This window comes from Periophthalmus magnuspinnatus, chromosome 8, assembly GCF_009829125.3.
Source record: "Periophthalmus magnuspinnatus isolate fPerMag1 chromosome 8, fPerMag1.2.pri, whole genome shotgun sequence".
Classification (NCBI taxonomy): domain Eukaryota; kingdom Metazoa; phylum Chordata; class Actinopteri; order Gobiiformes; family Gobiidae; genus Periophthalmus; species Periophthalmus magnuspinnatus.
In genome coordinates, this window is record NC_047133.1 from 19,014,522 (window position 1) to 19,031,492 (window position 16,971).

General features: G+C 40.3%; 1 protein-coding gene and 1 pseudogene across 1 annotated transcript in view; both read left to right on the forward strand.

The window, feature by feature from the left end:
• The first annotated feature begins 868 nt into the window (after nt 1–868).
• On the forward strand, nt 869–10,808 carry LOC117375462 (uncharacterized; annotated as a pseudogene).
• A 219-nt stretch (nt 10,809–11,027) lies between these two features.
• The window catches only part of LOC117374844 (xylosyltransferase 1-like), a 32,428-nt gene continuing 26,484 nt past the window's right edge, over nt 11,028–16,971 (forward strand). Inside the window, exon 1 of the mRNA XM_033971041.2 lies at nt 11,028–11,309. Within this exon, the coding sequence (XP_033826932.2) occupies nt 11,049–11,309 (261 nt within the window). The 5' untranslated portion in view covers nt 11,028–11,048. The remainder of the gene's footprint in view (nt 11,310–16,971) is intronic.

Below are 16,971 nucleotides of genomic sequence, written 5' to 3' on the forward strand. Positions count from 1 at the left end.
TGTGCCTATTGTGTCCATTTAAATTACCATTTCAGTTGAATTACAATTATTCTTGCAGCCTTATATTTCAATAACAGTAAGGAGAACAGGTCTGAGATTTAAGGTAAAATGCAGATGCTTTTACCTGTTAATATCACTGTAATTACTGTGCCCATCCACAAAAACTAAAAAGTGAAATATTTCCGATTTTTCACCATAGCGTTCAAAGTGGAGAGACACAGTTGTCAGTTGAAAGGACTTTACTCCCTGAGATGATTTTTAAGACACACTGTGAACCCAAATATCAACAAAGCAAGATAATTTTCAACCGGGCATGTGATAGTCACTGCAGTTCATCAGGAGCAACTCCAGGATTCCTTAAGATGAATCTAAAATTGTAAATAAAGCTGTTTTAAATGATCTCAGAGTGCTTCCAGTCTGATATTGCTCAGACAAATAAGACAGAAGGGCAGTCTATTTACTAAGTTCAAAATTATGGATAACAAATGAGCTCCTTGAGCCTGGCTCGGGACGTGACAGGGGAAGTGGTCAAATTTCCAACCTGAAGTAGAATAGACATAGAATTATGACCTGTCCTCCAGTTCTGTTTAAAGTACAATGTTGAGTTTCACACTGCACATTTAAAACTCACAAACTCAAGAGAATTAACTTTAAAGACAAGACTGAGATCTGAGCTGTAAAACTAATTGAAGAATCCCATGCATAACTGAACATGTTTGTAGAGGTCTAAACTACAGGGTAACTATAAACCACAACTAAACCACGACTTCTTGAAGAATCTCCCTAATATTTTGGCTCTGACTCATACAATGGACATGGATTTCCGCTGCATTTTACAATAAAGGAAAGTGAAACTAAACTGTTACTTCATAAACCTGAGGCATTGTCCAGTGCAGCTTCATTTGCGCGTGAGCTTCATCCACTTCTGAGGTGAGTTTTTATTTGAATTATTTAAATTTGTCGAAAGAAAGTCATCATTATCATTTTATATTGGTATTGGTATAAAAATGTACATATGTAGTCAGTGTGTAAACTGTACACACGGTTTGTTTTATGTATTTTTACATTTAGGTCTCTTTAGTTTCCAACTCCCTTTTTTAAGCGCTGGCTGGTTCTTCCTTAAAAGTGATTCCTGCACGTTTTGTGTTTATTACCTTTAGTTTTTTGAGGATATCTAATGAATTTCATATCAAATTTAGAAAACCAATGCTCAACCAATTTCATGTTTTCAAATGACTTTGTTTAGCAGTGTTTTCAAACCCCACACTTAGTTAAACTAGAACTAAACCAGGATTAAATCAGAGCTAAACCGGGTCTAAACCTAAACTAAAGCAAAACCAGGACCAAACTAGAACTAACCCAAATAAGAAAAATGACTAAACCAGGATCAGAGCTATACTAAGATTAGTTCAAGAATTTTACATCAAATTTAGAATAATGCTCTAAAAATGTTTAATGTGGCCAAAAACATAGCAAATTAGAGATAGTAAGTAAAGTGCATTTTAAACTATAAAAAGAAATTTGATGAGATTTTCAAATTACTTTGTTCAGAAGTGTGTAAAGCCCTGTTGATCAAATGCATTTAACAAATTTAAGACAAATTAAGTCATTATTTGCTCTATCAAAACCTCATTAATTTTTCAAAGTCTAAACTAAATTCAGGCTTCGTAAACAACACTGTACAACTGCAATTTTAATGTACATGTAAAATATGAGCAGCCTATGAAAGCCTACAAAAAACTGCGAGACATGAGATCTGATTTTTTACCAGCAGAGACCGCAATGACCCTACCTGTGTGAAACTTGTGGCCTTGACCAGGCAATCTATGGCCCTGGTCTTGAAAGGGAGTATACCCATGTTCCCACAGCCATTATCTCACAATTTAAAGATGTTTTTGAGAAAATCCACAGCCCCCTCCCTCACCCTGGCCCTAACCTTGAAGGGCTTGTACCTGATTTTAATTTATTCTTGTCAAGATGAAGCCTCTTTGCATCAAGCATTGTCTAGTAAAAGCTGCTATATAAGAAAAATAGAATCTGTGCATTTACATTGAATTTTCTCAGGTAAGAACTAAAACAGAAGCTACACAAAGAAATTAAGGAACTGTGCTCACGACCAAATAGTCTCTCTAGTTCAATCTAATACGGAGCTAAAAACATCAGTCAAAACTCTCAAAAGCAAACTAGACCTGGTAAAACAACCCAACAGATCATTAAAAGAAACCATATTAGACCTTAATATTCGGATCATGTGGGACAACATCATATTCTCCAGCATACAGGAACACAAAGATGAGAATCTGAAGGAAACAATTAAGGAATTCATGCGAGTCCAACTCAAACTAGCATCAGACACAGTTTACAACATAAGATTCCACAGAGTACACCATATCTGACCCACTTTAGAAAAAGGACCCAGACCCATAGTGGCCGTTTGAACACTTCAGACTCAAGGAACTGGTGAAACCAGGGGCAAACACCTAAAAGGCACCACATTCGGACTTAATGACCAGTGCCCACGGAAATACGGGAGCGCAGAAAAATACTATATCCCATACTGGAGAACAGCAGAAAGAAAACAATAAACGTGCATATCTGGTAATAGACAAACTATACACTGAAGGACTGTTATACCGAGACTCTTCCTCAATGGCATGGCTCTTCTAAAAAGGTACTGTACACTGCCCAGTAGATGACCCCAGCCCTCTTCAGCCCTCTAATAGCTTTGGACAATTGTACCCCCCCAATCTAACCCTATTCTCTATATCTTCCTTTCTCACTTATGAATTACTAGTACTAGCACTCTCCTCTGCCGTCTCCATGTTACACCACTCCAAAATCATGGAAATGTCAGTCACACACACACACACACACACAAACACAGAAACAAAACACAGACTGATCACTTACAATTGTAAATAGCTGTTACGTCTACAAACCATGTTATGTCTTGATATGTCTTGTATGTCTTGTATGTATTACCATCACTATTACATATGTATGGTCGCTATGTTTGTATGTCTTGCATTAAAGAAACAAAAAAAAAAAAAAAACAGAAGCTACTGACAGAGTCTCCTCATCCATTCAAACACACTGTTACTAAGAATCATTGGAAAGTAACAATATCTCAGACAGCTGTTTCTGTGTCATACTGCAAAATGACAGTGGCAGATGGACTAAGTGGGTTCCTGGTGTTTGCAGGAGCCTGACGAGTGACTGACTATGTCTTACCGATGGGCTGAGAATGACTTTGACCTGCCTCCTGATGCGGTCCGTCTGGGGTCAGATGCTCCTGTCAGTGGTAAAGTAAACACATGGATCATGTTTATACAGACCGTTAACCATCAGCCCAAAACATGCGCAAGTCCTCCAGCTAATGTAACTCTGACCAAGCTGTCACTGTTCGATTTGGAACGTCACCCGATTTGGCACAGTTTTTCAAACTCAGCATGCCCAGACACTTGAGCACTGAAGGTGCTATAGTTTAGTCTTATTTTGAAATGTGTTCGATCAAATTAACAATTTCAAACTGAGTAGAGCTGAGTTAAGTCTGACTTGGTGATTATGATCAACTACGATTTTTGTTACTTGTTCCAAGGTTAAAACTGTGTAACTTAAATATGGATACTTTTAAGCTGAGCAATATGTGTGGCTACAGCAACAGAACACATAATAAATAGTGCCAAATCGGACCAGGTTCAAAATTTGGAGATGGGCCCCATAGTGCTGAACTGCGTGCCCTCTGCTCCTGACTGTTTCCCCAGTGGAACTGAAGCATGGATCAGGCCCAGGTGCAGCTCAAACTGACTGATGGTGCATTTCAGTTTCAAAGAGATGCAAACATAATACTCTTACATTAAATGGTAATATTGTTGGCACCTGAAATGTGAGTGCAAATATTTTGCATGAGGTTGCAATGCTCTCTTTTGCATCCCTGTAGACCCAGGCCTGGGATGGGTTAAATGCAAAGGTGTACTTTATATATGTCCTTTTACGCAGGAATAGTATGTTTGATCTGACAAACAACAACAATAATACAATTTCATTGTGACCTGTTTTAGATAACGTCTATCTCATGTACCACGGCACCAGCAGTAGGAATGCCCAGTCCATCCTGAAATCTGGGTTTAAACAGTCCGCAGGCGGGATGCTGGGGCCTGGGGTGTACCTGAGCCGGGACCTGCAGAAGGCCAGCCGCTACCCCATGAAGCACCCCGAATATGACAAAGTTGTCCTCAGGGTCCTGGTCAATGTGGGCAAAGTGATCGCCATAAACCGCCAGGACCACCCTCAGCAGAAGACCTGGCACCAGTACGGGTTCGACACGGCCTGGGTGCCTCCTAACTGTGGGATGGTGAAGAGTGGCCTAGAGGAGGACTGCGTGTGGGACCCCAGAAGAATCACAGTCCTGGATATGATCCGACCTCAGCCCACCCACGGAGCAGCGTATTACTGACCACACAGCCACGACCCACAGGGAGGAAGTGACACACCACCACCTCACACCACCTCCATTAAATGGTTTTATATTTAGTTTGGTAAAAAGAAAATAGTGCAAGACACGTAGTCTGTGTGTATTGTATTGTTTGTTTTATGTTTATTACAATCTTAGGACCAATATAAACCTCATTATGGTGCTGTAATCAATCACAAAATAAAGATTTTTGGAAAATTAAAATGTGAATGACGTTCTTACTGCCACATGAACATATTAATCACTGTAGACCTCTGTCCCCGGGCGGCCACATGAGGACCCTAGTACCCTCCCTCCTCCCGCTGCTCTCACGCTGCTGGCTCCAGGTGCGAGGGCACATCCTGCTGAGGTGCTGGCGCGTGGTGCACGGGGCTCTTAAGGATGATAATGGCCAGTAGCCCACATGATTGGAGGCTGTGAAATAAATGCTTATCAGCAGTTAGAAAGGCAAAAAAGATCTTACTTCAGGTCTGCATTGAGAGAGAGAGTCACGGAAATCCGGCAAAGTTCTGGCTAACAGTCAGGTCCCTCTCAGAACCTAGTTTTGGATCAACCCATATTTTATTAGATTCAGCTATTATAAATTCTTTAAGACCTTTCTTTTACATGAAGGTCAAAAAAGTCCAGGGGGAGCTAACGACCTTGATCCAAAACTTCTATTACCAGCTGCCACATATTTCATTCAACCTCTGTTACATATTTTTTATTTATCAATTCAAATAGCAACTATACCAGAATTATGTAAACAGCATGTTTTTGTGTCTTTACATAAAGGTGGGACAACTAAAAATGTAAATCATTTGCGGCCAATATCTAGATGACATTGACTTGCAAAAGTTTTAGAAAAGTTATACGCAAATTAAGTTACAGTTGATTTAAATAAATGCTCCATTTTGACGTCTTATGAAATCAGGTTTCAGAAAAAGACATAATCCTGTCACTGCAACCACAAAAGTTTTAACCTGCTCCTCTTTTTAATGTTTTATACGGACTTGTAAACTTGTTTGATTTGTTTGTTTTTTCTGCTTGTATTGTATTTTAAACATTTGCTCTCATTGGGTTCCCCTGTAGAAATAATGATAAATAAATAAATAAAAATAGAGAGACACAGTTGTTGTAAGCTGAAAGGACTTTACTCATTAAGATAAATTTTATGACACACTGTGAACCCAAATATCAACAAAGCAAGATAATTTTCCTTGAGATGAATCTAAAATTGAAATAAAGCTGTTTTAAATGATCTCAGAGTGCTTCCAGTCTGATACTGCTCACACAAACAAGACAGAAGGGCAGTCTATTTACTAAGTTCAAAATTATGGATGACAAATTAGCTCTTTTGTTTCACATGAGTCACTGAAATAAACAAATCTGATTGGACGTCTGTGTACTAAACCAGGATTAAACCAGGACTAAACCAGGATTAAACCAGGACTAAACCAGGAATAAACCAGGAATAAACCAGGACTAAACCAGGATTAAACCAGGACTAAACCAGGAATAAACCAGGAATAAACTAGGACTAAACCAGGATTAAACCAGGACTAAACCAGGATTAAACCAGGGCTAAACCAGGAATAAACCAGGAATAAACCAGGACTAAACCAGGAATAAACCAGGACTAAACCAGGACTAAACCAGGAATAAACCAGGACTAAACCAGGACTAAACCAGGACTAAACCAGGAATAAACCAGGAATAAACCAGGACTAAACCAGGAATAAACCAGGACTAAACCAGGACTAAACCAGGACTAAACCAGGACTAAACCAGGAATAAACCAGGACTAAACCAGGAATAAACCATGACTGAAACAGGACTAAACCAGGACAGAACCAGGACTGGACCAGGACTAAACCAGGAGTGTACCATAGGAAGGAAGGTAAACCAGGATTAAACCAGGATTAAACCAGGATTAAACCAGGAATAAACCAGGACAGGACCAGGATTAAACCAGGACTGTATCAAAGCTATACTAGGTCTAAGCATAGACTAAACCAGAACTAAACAAGAATCAGGACTAAACCAAGATTAGGACTAAACCAGAACTAAACCAGAAGTAAATTAGGACCCAGACTAGACCAGGATTAAATCAGGATTAAAACAAGAATAAAGGCATTGAATAAATGGCATTAACCCTAAACGCAGTAGTGCAAATACTTCCTGAAGAATCCCCCTAATATTTTGGCTCTGACTCATACAAAGACGTGGATTTCCGGTGCATTTTACAATAAAGGAAAGTGAAACTGACTGTTGCTGGATGAACCTGAGACGTCGTCCAGTGCAGCTTCATTTGCGCGCGAGCTTCATCCACGTCTGAGGTGAGTTTTTATTTGAATTATTTAAATTTGTCGAAAGAAAGTCATCATTATTATTTTGAACAGGTATTTACAAAAATGTACATATGTAGTCAGTGTGTAAATTGTAAACACGGTTTGTTTTATGTATTTTTACATTTAGGTCTCTTTAGTTCCCTTTTTCAAGCGCTGGCTGGTTCTTCCTTAAACATGATTCCTGCACGTTTTGTGTTTATTACCTTTAGTTTTTTGAGGATATCTAATGAGTTTTATATCAAATTTAGGAAACCAATGCTCCAAAAATGTTTCATGCGGCCGTAAACGTAGCAAATAATAAAGATAGTAAATAAAGTTTTAAATTATAAAAAGAAATTTGATGTTTTCATATTCCTTTGTTTAGCAGTGTTTTTAGTTAAACTAGGATTAAACCAGGATTAAACCAGGAGTTAACCAAAACTAAACCAGGACTGAGCCAGAGCCAAACTAACAGAGTCGGATCTTTCTATATGCAGATTATTAAAGTTGGGTTGGGCCCCGCAGCTGCGAAGGGCCTCGCTTCCCGAGTGCCGACAGTTTTATCATTTCTGTCTGTCTATCTACATATGGGACAAACCCGGGCTCTGATTTCTCCTCTGCGTGAAAATGACTTAATGATTTGTTAAAAGTATTTGCACATATGGCTCACTGCTGTGTCTTACGGGGGTTACTGTCCATAATGAGAGAAGCTTCTTTTGCTTTTGTTGGAAGAGTGAATGACCTGCAAATGCAGTGGCATTTCCGTGCATAATTAATGAGTAGTGCTGATTTCTTCGCACACTGGCGCACATATTATACTCTTATGAATGTGTTAAATCACCGATCAACGTGATCATGATGTGAAACTTAAGTGTCCATGGCAGTGAATAGATCCTAATCGCATTATTATTATTATGAGATGGTGAGTCATAAAGTGTTATGTTGAAGTATTAAATTGTAGACCATCCTAGAGCATGTTTAGAGGCCTTTGGCACTCCCACATCATTTATAATACAGATTCCACAAATGTAATCATTTGTGGAAACTTTAGCCAATTGGAATATATTAAAATGCAATAGAAAACATGAAAAAATTCTATTATGTCAAATATTCCAAATTTTGTGGTGGACCCCATCTTGATAGTAGAAAAGTATCCTTACCTGTTTGTTGTGGATATAAATGCCTTAGTACTTCACTGTCTGATGTGGGTATTACAGATACATTTAGTGCAGATAAACGTCAATAATCAATAATCCCAGTGACACTGAGGTAGCAGGGCCTCCAAGCCAAATTTTCCTTAAGGCCCCATGAATGTTAAATTCAGCTCTGTAAACCAGGACTGAACCAGGATTAAACCAGGACTACATCAGAGCTAAAACAGGTCTAAAACTAAACTAAATCAAGACCAAGATTAAACCAGAACTAAATCAAAACTGAATCATGACTAAACCAGGACCAGGACTATACCAAGATTAGTCCAGGAATTTTACATCAGATTTAAAACATCTTTTTTCCAAAAATGTTCCCTGTGACCAAAAACGTAGCAAATTATAGAGATAATAAGTAAAGTGTATTTTAAACTACAAAAAGAAATTAGATGATTTTTCAAATTATTTTGTTCAGTAGTATTTTCAGAACCCAAATGTAGTTTAGCCTGGGTGTAAACCCCCTTTTTGATCAAATGCATTTAACGTTACGTTATTGAAAATACCTGTAAAAGATGGTGACAAAAAGGAAAAAAAGACGAATGAGCTCTTCCTTTGCTCTGTCAAAACCTCATTATTTTTTCAACGTCTCGGCTAAATTCAGGCTGCATAAACGACACCATATAACGGCATTTTAATGTACTCGTAGAATATGAGCAGCCTATGAAAACCTACAAAAAACTGCCAAGACATGATAACTATTTCTTACCAGCAGAGGGCGCAATGACCCTGCGAGGCGAGGCCTGTGTGAAACTTGTGGCTTTGACCAGGCAATTTATGGCCCTGGTCTTTGTTCGGAATGTGCTGTGGGTGAAATTAGACTAATAACATTAGCTGATAGCATTGAAAGGGAGCGTACCTATGTTCCCAGAGCCATTGTCTCACAATTTAAAGATGTTTTTGAAAGTAAATCCACAGCCCCCTCCCTCACCCTGGCCCTAACCTTAAAGGACCTGTATTCTTGTAAAGATGAATGGTGTGCATTTACATTGCATTTTCTCAGGTAAGAACTAAAACAGAAGCTACTGACAGAGTCTCGTCATCCATTCAGCAAATTGTTACTATTATCATTGGAAAGAAATTACCAATATCTCTGATATCTGACAATATCTCAGACAGCTGTTTCTGTGTCATTGTGCAGTTTCACAGTGGCAGAAAGGACTAAGTGGGTTCCTGGTGTTTGCAGGGGCCTGAGCAGTGACTGACCATGTCTTACCTATGGGCAGAAGATGACTTTGACCTGCATGATGGAGCAATCCGTGTGGGGTCAGATGCTCCTGTCAATGGTAACATGAACACATGGATCACATTTATACAGACCATGAACCATCAGCCCAAAACATGCACAAGTCCTCCAGCTAATGTAGCTCTGACCAAGCTGTCACTGTTCGATTTGGAACCTCACCCGATTTGGCACAGTTTTTCAAACTCAGCATGCCCAGACACTGACGGTGCTATAGTAACAGTACTTTGGACAAATCTTATTTTTGACTATTTTACTGGTAAATACTAATTCAAAGTTTGTAAATTTAAACTGTTAATAAACAGAGTAGAGCTGAGTTAAGTCTGACTTCGTGATTATAATCAAATATGTTTTTTGTTACTTGATCCAAGAATAAAATGAAACTGTGTAACTTAGATATGGATACTTTTAAGCTGAGCAATATGTGTGGCTACAGCAACAGAACACATAGTAAATGGTGTCATATTGGACCAGGTTCCAAATTCGGCAATGACTAGCCCAAGATCTGCAGCTGAGTCCCAGAACACTGCACTGCAGTGCCCTCTGTTCCTGACCCTTTGTTCCAGTGGCACTGCATGGATTGGGCCCAGGTGCAGATCAAACTGACTGACGGTGCATTTGAGTTTCAAAGAGGTGCAAACATAATACTTTTCCAAGTGGCATTATTGTTGACTCCTGAAATACCAGTGCAAATATTTTGCATGAGGTTGCAATGCTCTTTTTTGCATCCTTGTAGACCCAGGTATGGGATGGGTTAAATGCAGAGAATGAAAAGGTGTACTTTACATATGTCCTTTTACACAGGAATATGTTTGACCTGATTCCCTGAATGTTTTGGGAGCACAGGAAGCTCATTACAAGCAATTCATTATCAAATTTGATTTCTATATGTAGCACATATAGTGCTGAACAACAACAATAATACGATTTCATTGTGACCTGTTTTAGGTAAGACCTACCACATGTACCACGGCACCAGCTTTGAGAGTGCCCAGTCCATCCTGAGATCTGGGTTTAAACAGTCCGCTGACGGAATGCTGGGGCCTGGGGTATACCTGAGCCGGGACCTGCAGAAAGCCAGCCGCTACCCACTGGACCTCCCCGAACACAAAAGAGTGGTCCTCAGGGTCCTGGTCAATGTGGGCAAAGTGATTGTCATAAACTGCCAGTACCACCCAAAGCAGAAGACCTGGCACCAGTACGGGTACGACACGGCCTGGGTGCCTCCTAACTGTGGGATGGTGAAGAGTGGCCTAGAGGAGAACTGCGTGTGGGACCCCAGAAGAATCACAGTCCAGGCTATGATCCGACCTCAGCCCACCCACGGAGCAGCGTATTACTGACCACACAGCCAAGACCCACAGGGAGGAAGTGACATCACACCACCTCCGTTAAATGGTTTTACATTTGGTTTGGTACAAAGAAAATAGCAGTGCAGAGCATGTGGTCTTTGTGTGTTGTATTGTTTGTTTTATTTTTGTTACAATCTTGGGACCAATATAAACCTCATTCTGGTGCTGTAACATGAATATATGAGTCAGATCAATCTCAAAATAAAGTTTTTTGGAAAATTAAAATGTGAGTGACGCTCTTACTGCCACATGAACATATAAATCACTGTGCACTTCTGTCCCCGGGCGCGTGGGGCCAGTCTCGCTCCTCTGGTGCTGATGCAGAGACAGAGGCGGCCGCACGAGGGCCCCAGTACACTCCCCTCAGCCGCTGCCCCCTCCTCCCTCTGCTCTCCCGCTGCTGGCTCCGAGCGCGAGGGCACATCCTGCTGAGGTGCTGGCGCACGGTGCACGGGGCTCTTGAGGATGATAATGGCCGGTAGCCCTTGCGCGCGGAGACCGTGCCGCCGCTCGCGCTCCGCCGCGTTACTCGCGTCAGTGGCCGTGCTGCTGCTCGTGCAGACGCTCGCGCTGTGGAACTTCAGCGGCCTGGACTCGAGCGCGAGCCGCGAGAGGAGAGAGGCGCGAGGAGAGGAGTTCGGGCGGAGGAGACTGCAGCGGAAAGGGGACACGAGGACCCCGCCGCCACCGCTCGTGAAGCCCGCCTCGAGGATCCAGGTGCACGCGGTAGGTCTGATTTATTGTTTCCACGGAAGGATTTGTGCACGAGTCCTGAACGGTTTGTGGGGGGCGGTGATGCGGTGCAGCTGTGAGTGACCCCCACAGAGAGGACACTGTCTGTCTGAGGATCCGTCAGAGCCGCAAGTCTACAGCTCCCGGATCACTCATATACTGAGGCTCGGTCCTGGTTCAGACTTGACTCCTCTGTTAGGTTTTAAGTAGGTTTAAGTCCTGCTTGTTAGTGTGGAGGATATAAGGGCATCTGACACACTCGTACATAGGAAGATGGGAAATGGGAGGGCATCTGACACATGGTTATGTGGATGGGAGGGCATCTGACACATGGTTACGTGGATGGGAGGGCATCTAACATGCACATAGGAGGATGGGAGGGCATCTGACACACAGTGGACGCTGATGTCAGACAGTAGCTGTGTTAGCCTGTTGCAGGTGTGCTCTGATGATCCAGACTTAGTTAAACCACATCTTTAGCTGGGTTTAAGTTTAAAGGCAGCGAGCCCGACTCAGACTTCAGGATCTGTCATTACATCGTCCTGACGCTCTGTGATCTGCAGCTGAGGGAGGAGCAGTTCAGACTCACCACAGGGCAAAAACACAACCAATTAACCCACCAGACCAGATATCTGAGCTCATTGTCACATTTTACACTTATGTGATGTTTAAGTGCTGTTATATGTCATAGTCTGGGCATTCTATTTCATTTAGATATTTTTTTAAACCTAAAATGATCCTCTGAAGCAATAATCTGATATAGTGGGAAACATCTTACATCATTAATTTTAAAGACAGCATTTGCAAAATCAACATGTTTAGTATGTGACTTTTTGATGGTGGCATATCACATGATGGTCCATGAAAATAGAAAATAAAAAACACACTTCAGAGCATTCTCCAGGGGGAGTTATTTGTTTTATGCCATACTAGGGAAGATTATAGCCAAAGAAACAAGATTGCCATGGAAACAAGCAGGAGGAGGCCCTCCCCCAGGCCAAATAAGAGTCAGGTTTGTGGAGGTGCGAGCTCATTCATAGTAAGGATGCAGGTTTTTCAGAGCAATAAAAACATCCCAATTAATAATGATATAATAATAAAATATTACATACTGTGGGTTTAAATGAGTTTTTAACCTTGTGACAATGGTGTTGCTTTATCATGAACTTATTCAGAGTTGTATTTTTAATAAATTCATGAACGTTCCAGTGATCTTGGTCTAGATGCTTGTATACTCAGAAACCACCCACATCCTTGTAATTAGTTACGATAATTTGAACATAATAACTTTATTTTAGACTGAAAAAGATCAATGTCATGTAAAAGAAACAGCAACATAAGACAAACAGAACAATAGACAGTAACAAATCCTATTCCCTTATTGGGTTCCAGTTTTAATGGAGAGGACTGAACTGTACAACTTAATATCTTGATCTCAAATGTTATGTGCAGTATGGCCGCTCTCCTCTGTACCAGTTGCGTAGTGACTTACATTAGATGCCCTGCCTGTAAGAATTGGGCAATGTTGGTGAAGTGTCTTGCCCAAGGACACAAAGACAAGAATCTACAAGTCTTAATTCTCTTTATCTTCAGCGTAGATCCAATTTATTGTGTTGGATTTTTTGGGAGAACTTCAGACTAATATAAGAATCCCATTAATTCACAACATGTTTGTAGAGGTCTAAACTACACGTGGCTGATGTTCCTCTGTGGTCCTCACTTCACCACACGTACCGGAGCGTGTGTGTGCCTTACTAGGGACATTAACTGTTTTTGAAAGAAATATCCAAACTTCTCATCCACAAATGTTGAATCTTATCCTGATTTGTTGGGATTGGCTCCACAAACTTGTCATATTAATCTTAGGGTTAAAGGTCCTTTCAACTGACAGCAATCAAGTCTTTTCGGTTGAATAACGGCGCCACTTTCTGAAACTATTTTCAAAATATAACTTCACTTTTATTTATTTATACTGACAGAAGATGTTGAACTTTGTGTCACTTTCTGTTTCGTGTCAATAGCCCCAGCAATTACAGAGATATTAACCCTAAACCAGGTCAACTAATCTGCTGTTAAACAGCAAATTCCTCCATAGAAATTTGTCCTGTCTCCAGCTCAGTTTAAACTAGGGGTCCTCTCTCCCCCCATAGACAGGAGCATGTGTGCCTGACTGTTATTGGTCTGTAAATGAACACAGATACATGCCAGAGTGTTTTACGAGCCACGTTTGTGAGGTGGCGAGAGATGAAAGCCCAACACAAGGCCAAAGAGCAAATGAACCCAAAACACAGTCAGGAAATTACAGCTACCGTTAAAATCAACACATGCTCAGAATGCTGTCCCATTACACAGAGTTGTACTATATTTGAATGTCTCATAATTGTACATAATTTATTAAAGAGTACTATGTAACTTTTCTAGTGGGGGGACCATAAAAAACTATTGATATTTTTGGATGAGACTTATTACCTTGATACTTTTTGACACTTTGTCAGTATCAATTCATCAATATTTTATTATCAATCCACCATATAGTTCAGACCAGGGTTTAGACACAGCTTTAGACCCAGCTTTAATCCCAGGTTTAGATCCAGCTTTAAACCCAGGTTTAGACCTGGGGTCCAGTCCTGTTGCCTCTCCTGGCTCCTCTGTAGAAAGCTCCTCACATTCATCAGGTTTATACCCAGGTTTATACCCAGGTTTAGACCCAGGTTTAGACCCAGGTTTAGACCCAGGTTTAGACCCAGGTTTAGACCCAGGTTTAGACCCAGGTTTAGACCCAGGTTTAGACCCTGGTTTAGACCCTGGTTTAGACCTTTGGTCTGGTCCTGTTAACCCTGTTAACTCCTCTCATTCGTCAGGTTTAGACCCTGTTTAGACCCTGTTTAGACCCTGTTTAGACCCTGTTTAGACCCTGTTTAGACCTGGTTTAGACCTGGTTTAGACCTAGTTTAGATCTTGTTTAGACCTGATCTAGTCCTGTTGACTCCACTATAGAACAGTCGTCTCATTCATCAGGTTTAGACCCTGTTTAGACCCGGTTTAGACCCAGTTTAGGCCTGGTCTGGTCCTGTTGACTCCTCTGTCGAACACTCGGCTCATTCATCATCGTGGAAACAGGGCGTCGTGTTTACTGAACAGTGTAAAAACATGCGCTGCATATTTTTCTGCAGAATCTGGACAGTGTGAAAAATGTGATGAGTTTAAGACTGAGGTCACTTCATTTCACCTAAACCTGAAAAACCACAAAAATGTTCCACTATTTATGAGCCAGATCTGGTTCATTTGCTCATGTTATAATGCTGTTTCTTCATCAAAATTAAAAGTTGATTTAGTAACTTTTCTTGTCGGGAGCTGTTGATGTTATTGCCTTGCCTGGAGTGTTCCACAGTATGGCATTAAACATATCTATCTCGCATTTATTCCATTACAGGTGTTTTTATTTCTCAAAAATATACCGAAAAACACATATGAGCAGTGTCGCCTATCTCCATGGAGACAAGCAGGTGGCAGACCCCCCACCAGAAAAGTTACATAGTGCATCTTTCAGACTTATGTTTTGTCTCTTTCACATATGTTTGGGTAATTTAAACATTTGTGGATATTACATTTGCAATATGAACAACTATAACTACATTTATAATGCAGAATGCTCATATTTATTTTGAAAAACTAAGGCTGAACAATTATAGAGAAAATATCAAATTGTATTTTTTCAGACAAGTACTTCGATAACAGCAGCAGCAATTTAGGTTTTACTCGCAGGATTTTGTTCAAAATTTACATTTTAATATGACATTTTCATTGAAAAGTCAATTTTGCAGACTTATTCTGCAAAATTGACTTTTCAGAGCTCTTATTCATGTTATAGTTGTTTTATTCTCATTTACCCTCTCATGGTTGTTTTTGGAGTGATTCATGCTGGAGCAATCTTTAGTTGTTTATTTTCTAAGCGCCATATTGCAGGTCAACCCCTGTTTTCACCACTGCCGGTACATTTCGCTCTCCACTTTTCTTCATCGATGATACGCACAGGATTCGGCAGCATTGTGCAGTAATTTTGGCACAAATGAAAAAAAAAAAAAATCCAACGTTCACTAGTGTTATCTGCAGGTATCAACGTCAGTCAACATCATGTCAGCTCCTATTGGGCGGTGCCCCAGTTTTCTAATGCGGAGGTCAGCGGACTTCTTTTAAGTTGTTTCAGATGAATATTGTGATTTAAAATGTCCAAATTATAACAAAATGATCCATGGGTGTCATAGGTCATAACTATAAAGCAGACACAATTTGATATAACATTTTTTGCGATGCATTTATTCAATTATAGGTGTTTTTTAATTGCAAAGAAATACCTTGAAAAACATGCATTCTTACTGTGAGTGGGCTCACCTCTTCACAGATCTGACCTGTGACTTGCCTTGGTGGTGTTGCAGTGGAGATAGATAGATGCTATACTGTGGAACATTAGGCAAAAGAATAACTTCTCCATGAAAACAAGCAGGTGCTGGAACCCTTGCCAGAAAAGTTACATAAATAATTGCAGTCTTTGCAAATTTCGATTCAACTATGATTCATTCAACAACATTGCAACTCCACTAATAACACTACTTAAAGGTGCTGTACCTGGTTTTTACTTTGTTAAAAGTCTGGAAAACAGAAGCTTATGCATTCTGAGTATCCTAGTTATTCCCCGCAATGAGTTTTTAAGCAATTTTCACAACTTTCAGAGGCCAGAACGGAAAAGCTAACGACAACCAGCATGCTAACTGCACACTTACTTGTTGTCGGACAATGAAATGCTTTAAAATTAGATGCAAACAGCACACCAAGAGCTGTTTATAGAATAATATCTGTACTGGGGCAAGACAAATTATATTCAAATACAAGGGAAAAAATCAACATGGTTGCTCCTTGTCTGAGCCTGTTGCCGTGGTGATAGTTTTAGGTTTTGATGTCTTCAGCTACAGCACAAACAGGACTGACAGCAGTGTCAGGATCAGAGCTCTTCAATGGGATTATACTATATTCTGTTTGTAATAAAGATTTGTGTTAATCTCTAAACTCATTTTTTCAATTAAATTATAAGGATTTATAGGGGATAACTACAGAGAGGAGAAGTTGGTGAGTGAGTTAGCTCTAGATTTGGTGTTTTTTGGTTTAATCTGTCTTTATATAATTTATACATTGTTTCCTAGTACTTTTTGTGAATAAATAGTTGTTTTTGCATGAACTCCCCCTGTAGGTGTAGTCTTGTGAGTGCAGTTTGGGTCAGATGCTTAGAGATATGTAATGAGAGCTTTTGTCGTCTTTTTAGTCGACTAATTGAGCAACAGGACATGTCTTTAATCCAACAAGAATGTCTTTAGTTGACTGCAGCCATTGACCACACATCACTTTAACTTTAACCACTGCTGGGTTCAGACTGGATGAATGTGGGACTGTGGCCTTCTCTGCAGCACTATAAGGGCTAGTCTTAGCTGTGGCTACAGGATTAACTGCAGTTGAATTAAAATTGCAGTTTAAATTGTCACAGTTGGCAAATCATAAACAAGTACTGCATTTTTCTAAATTTTACAGTGCATTATTCATTCACTCCAGAATCTAAACTACTGCTGTAGCCACAGCCATGGGGCAGACTGACAGAAGTGGGGCT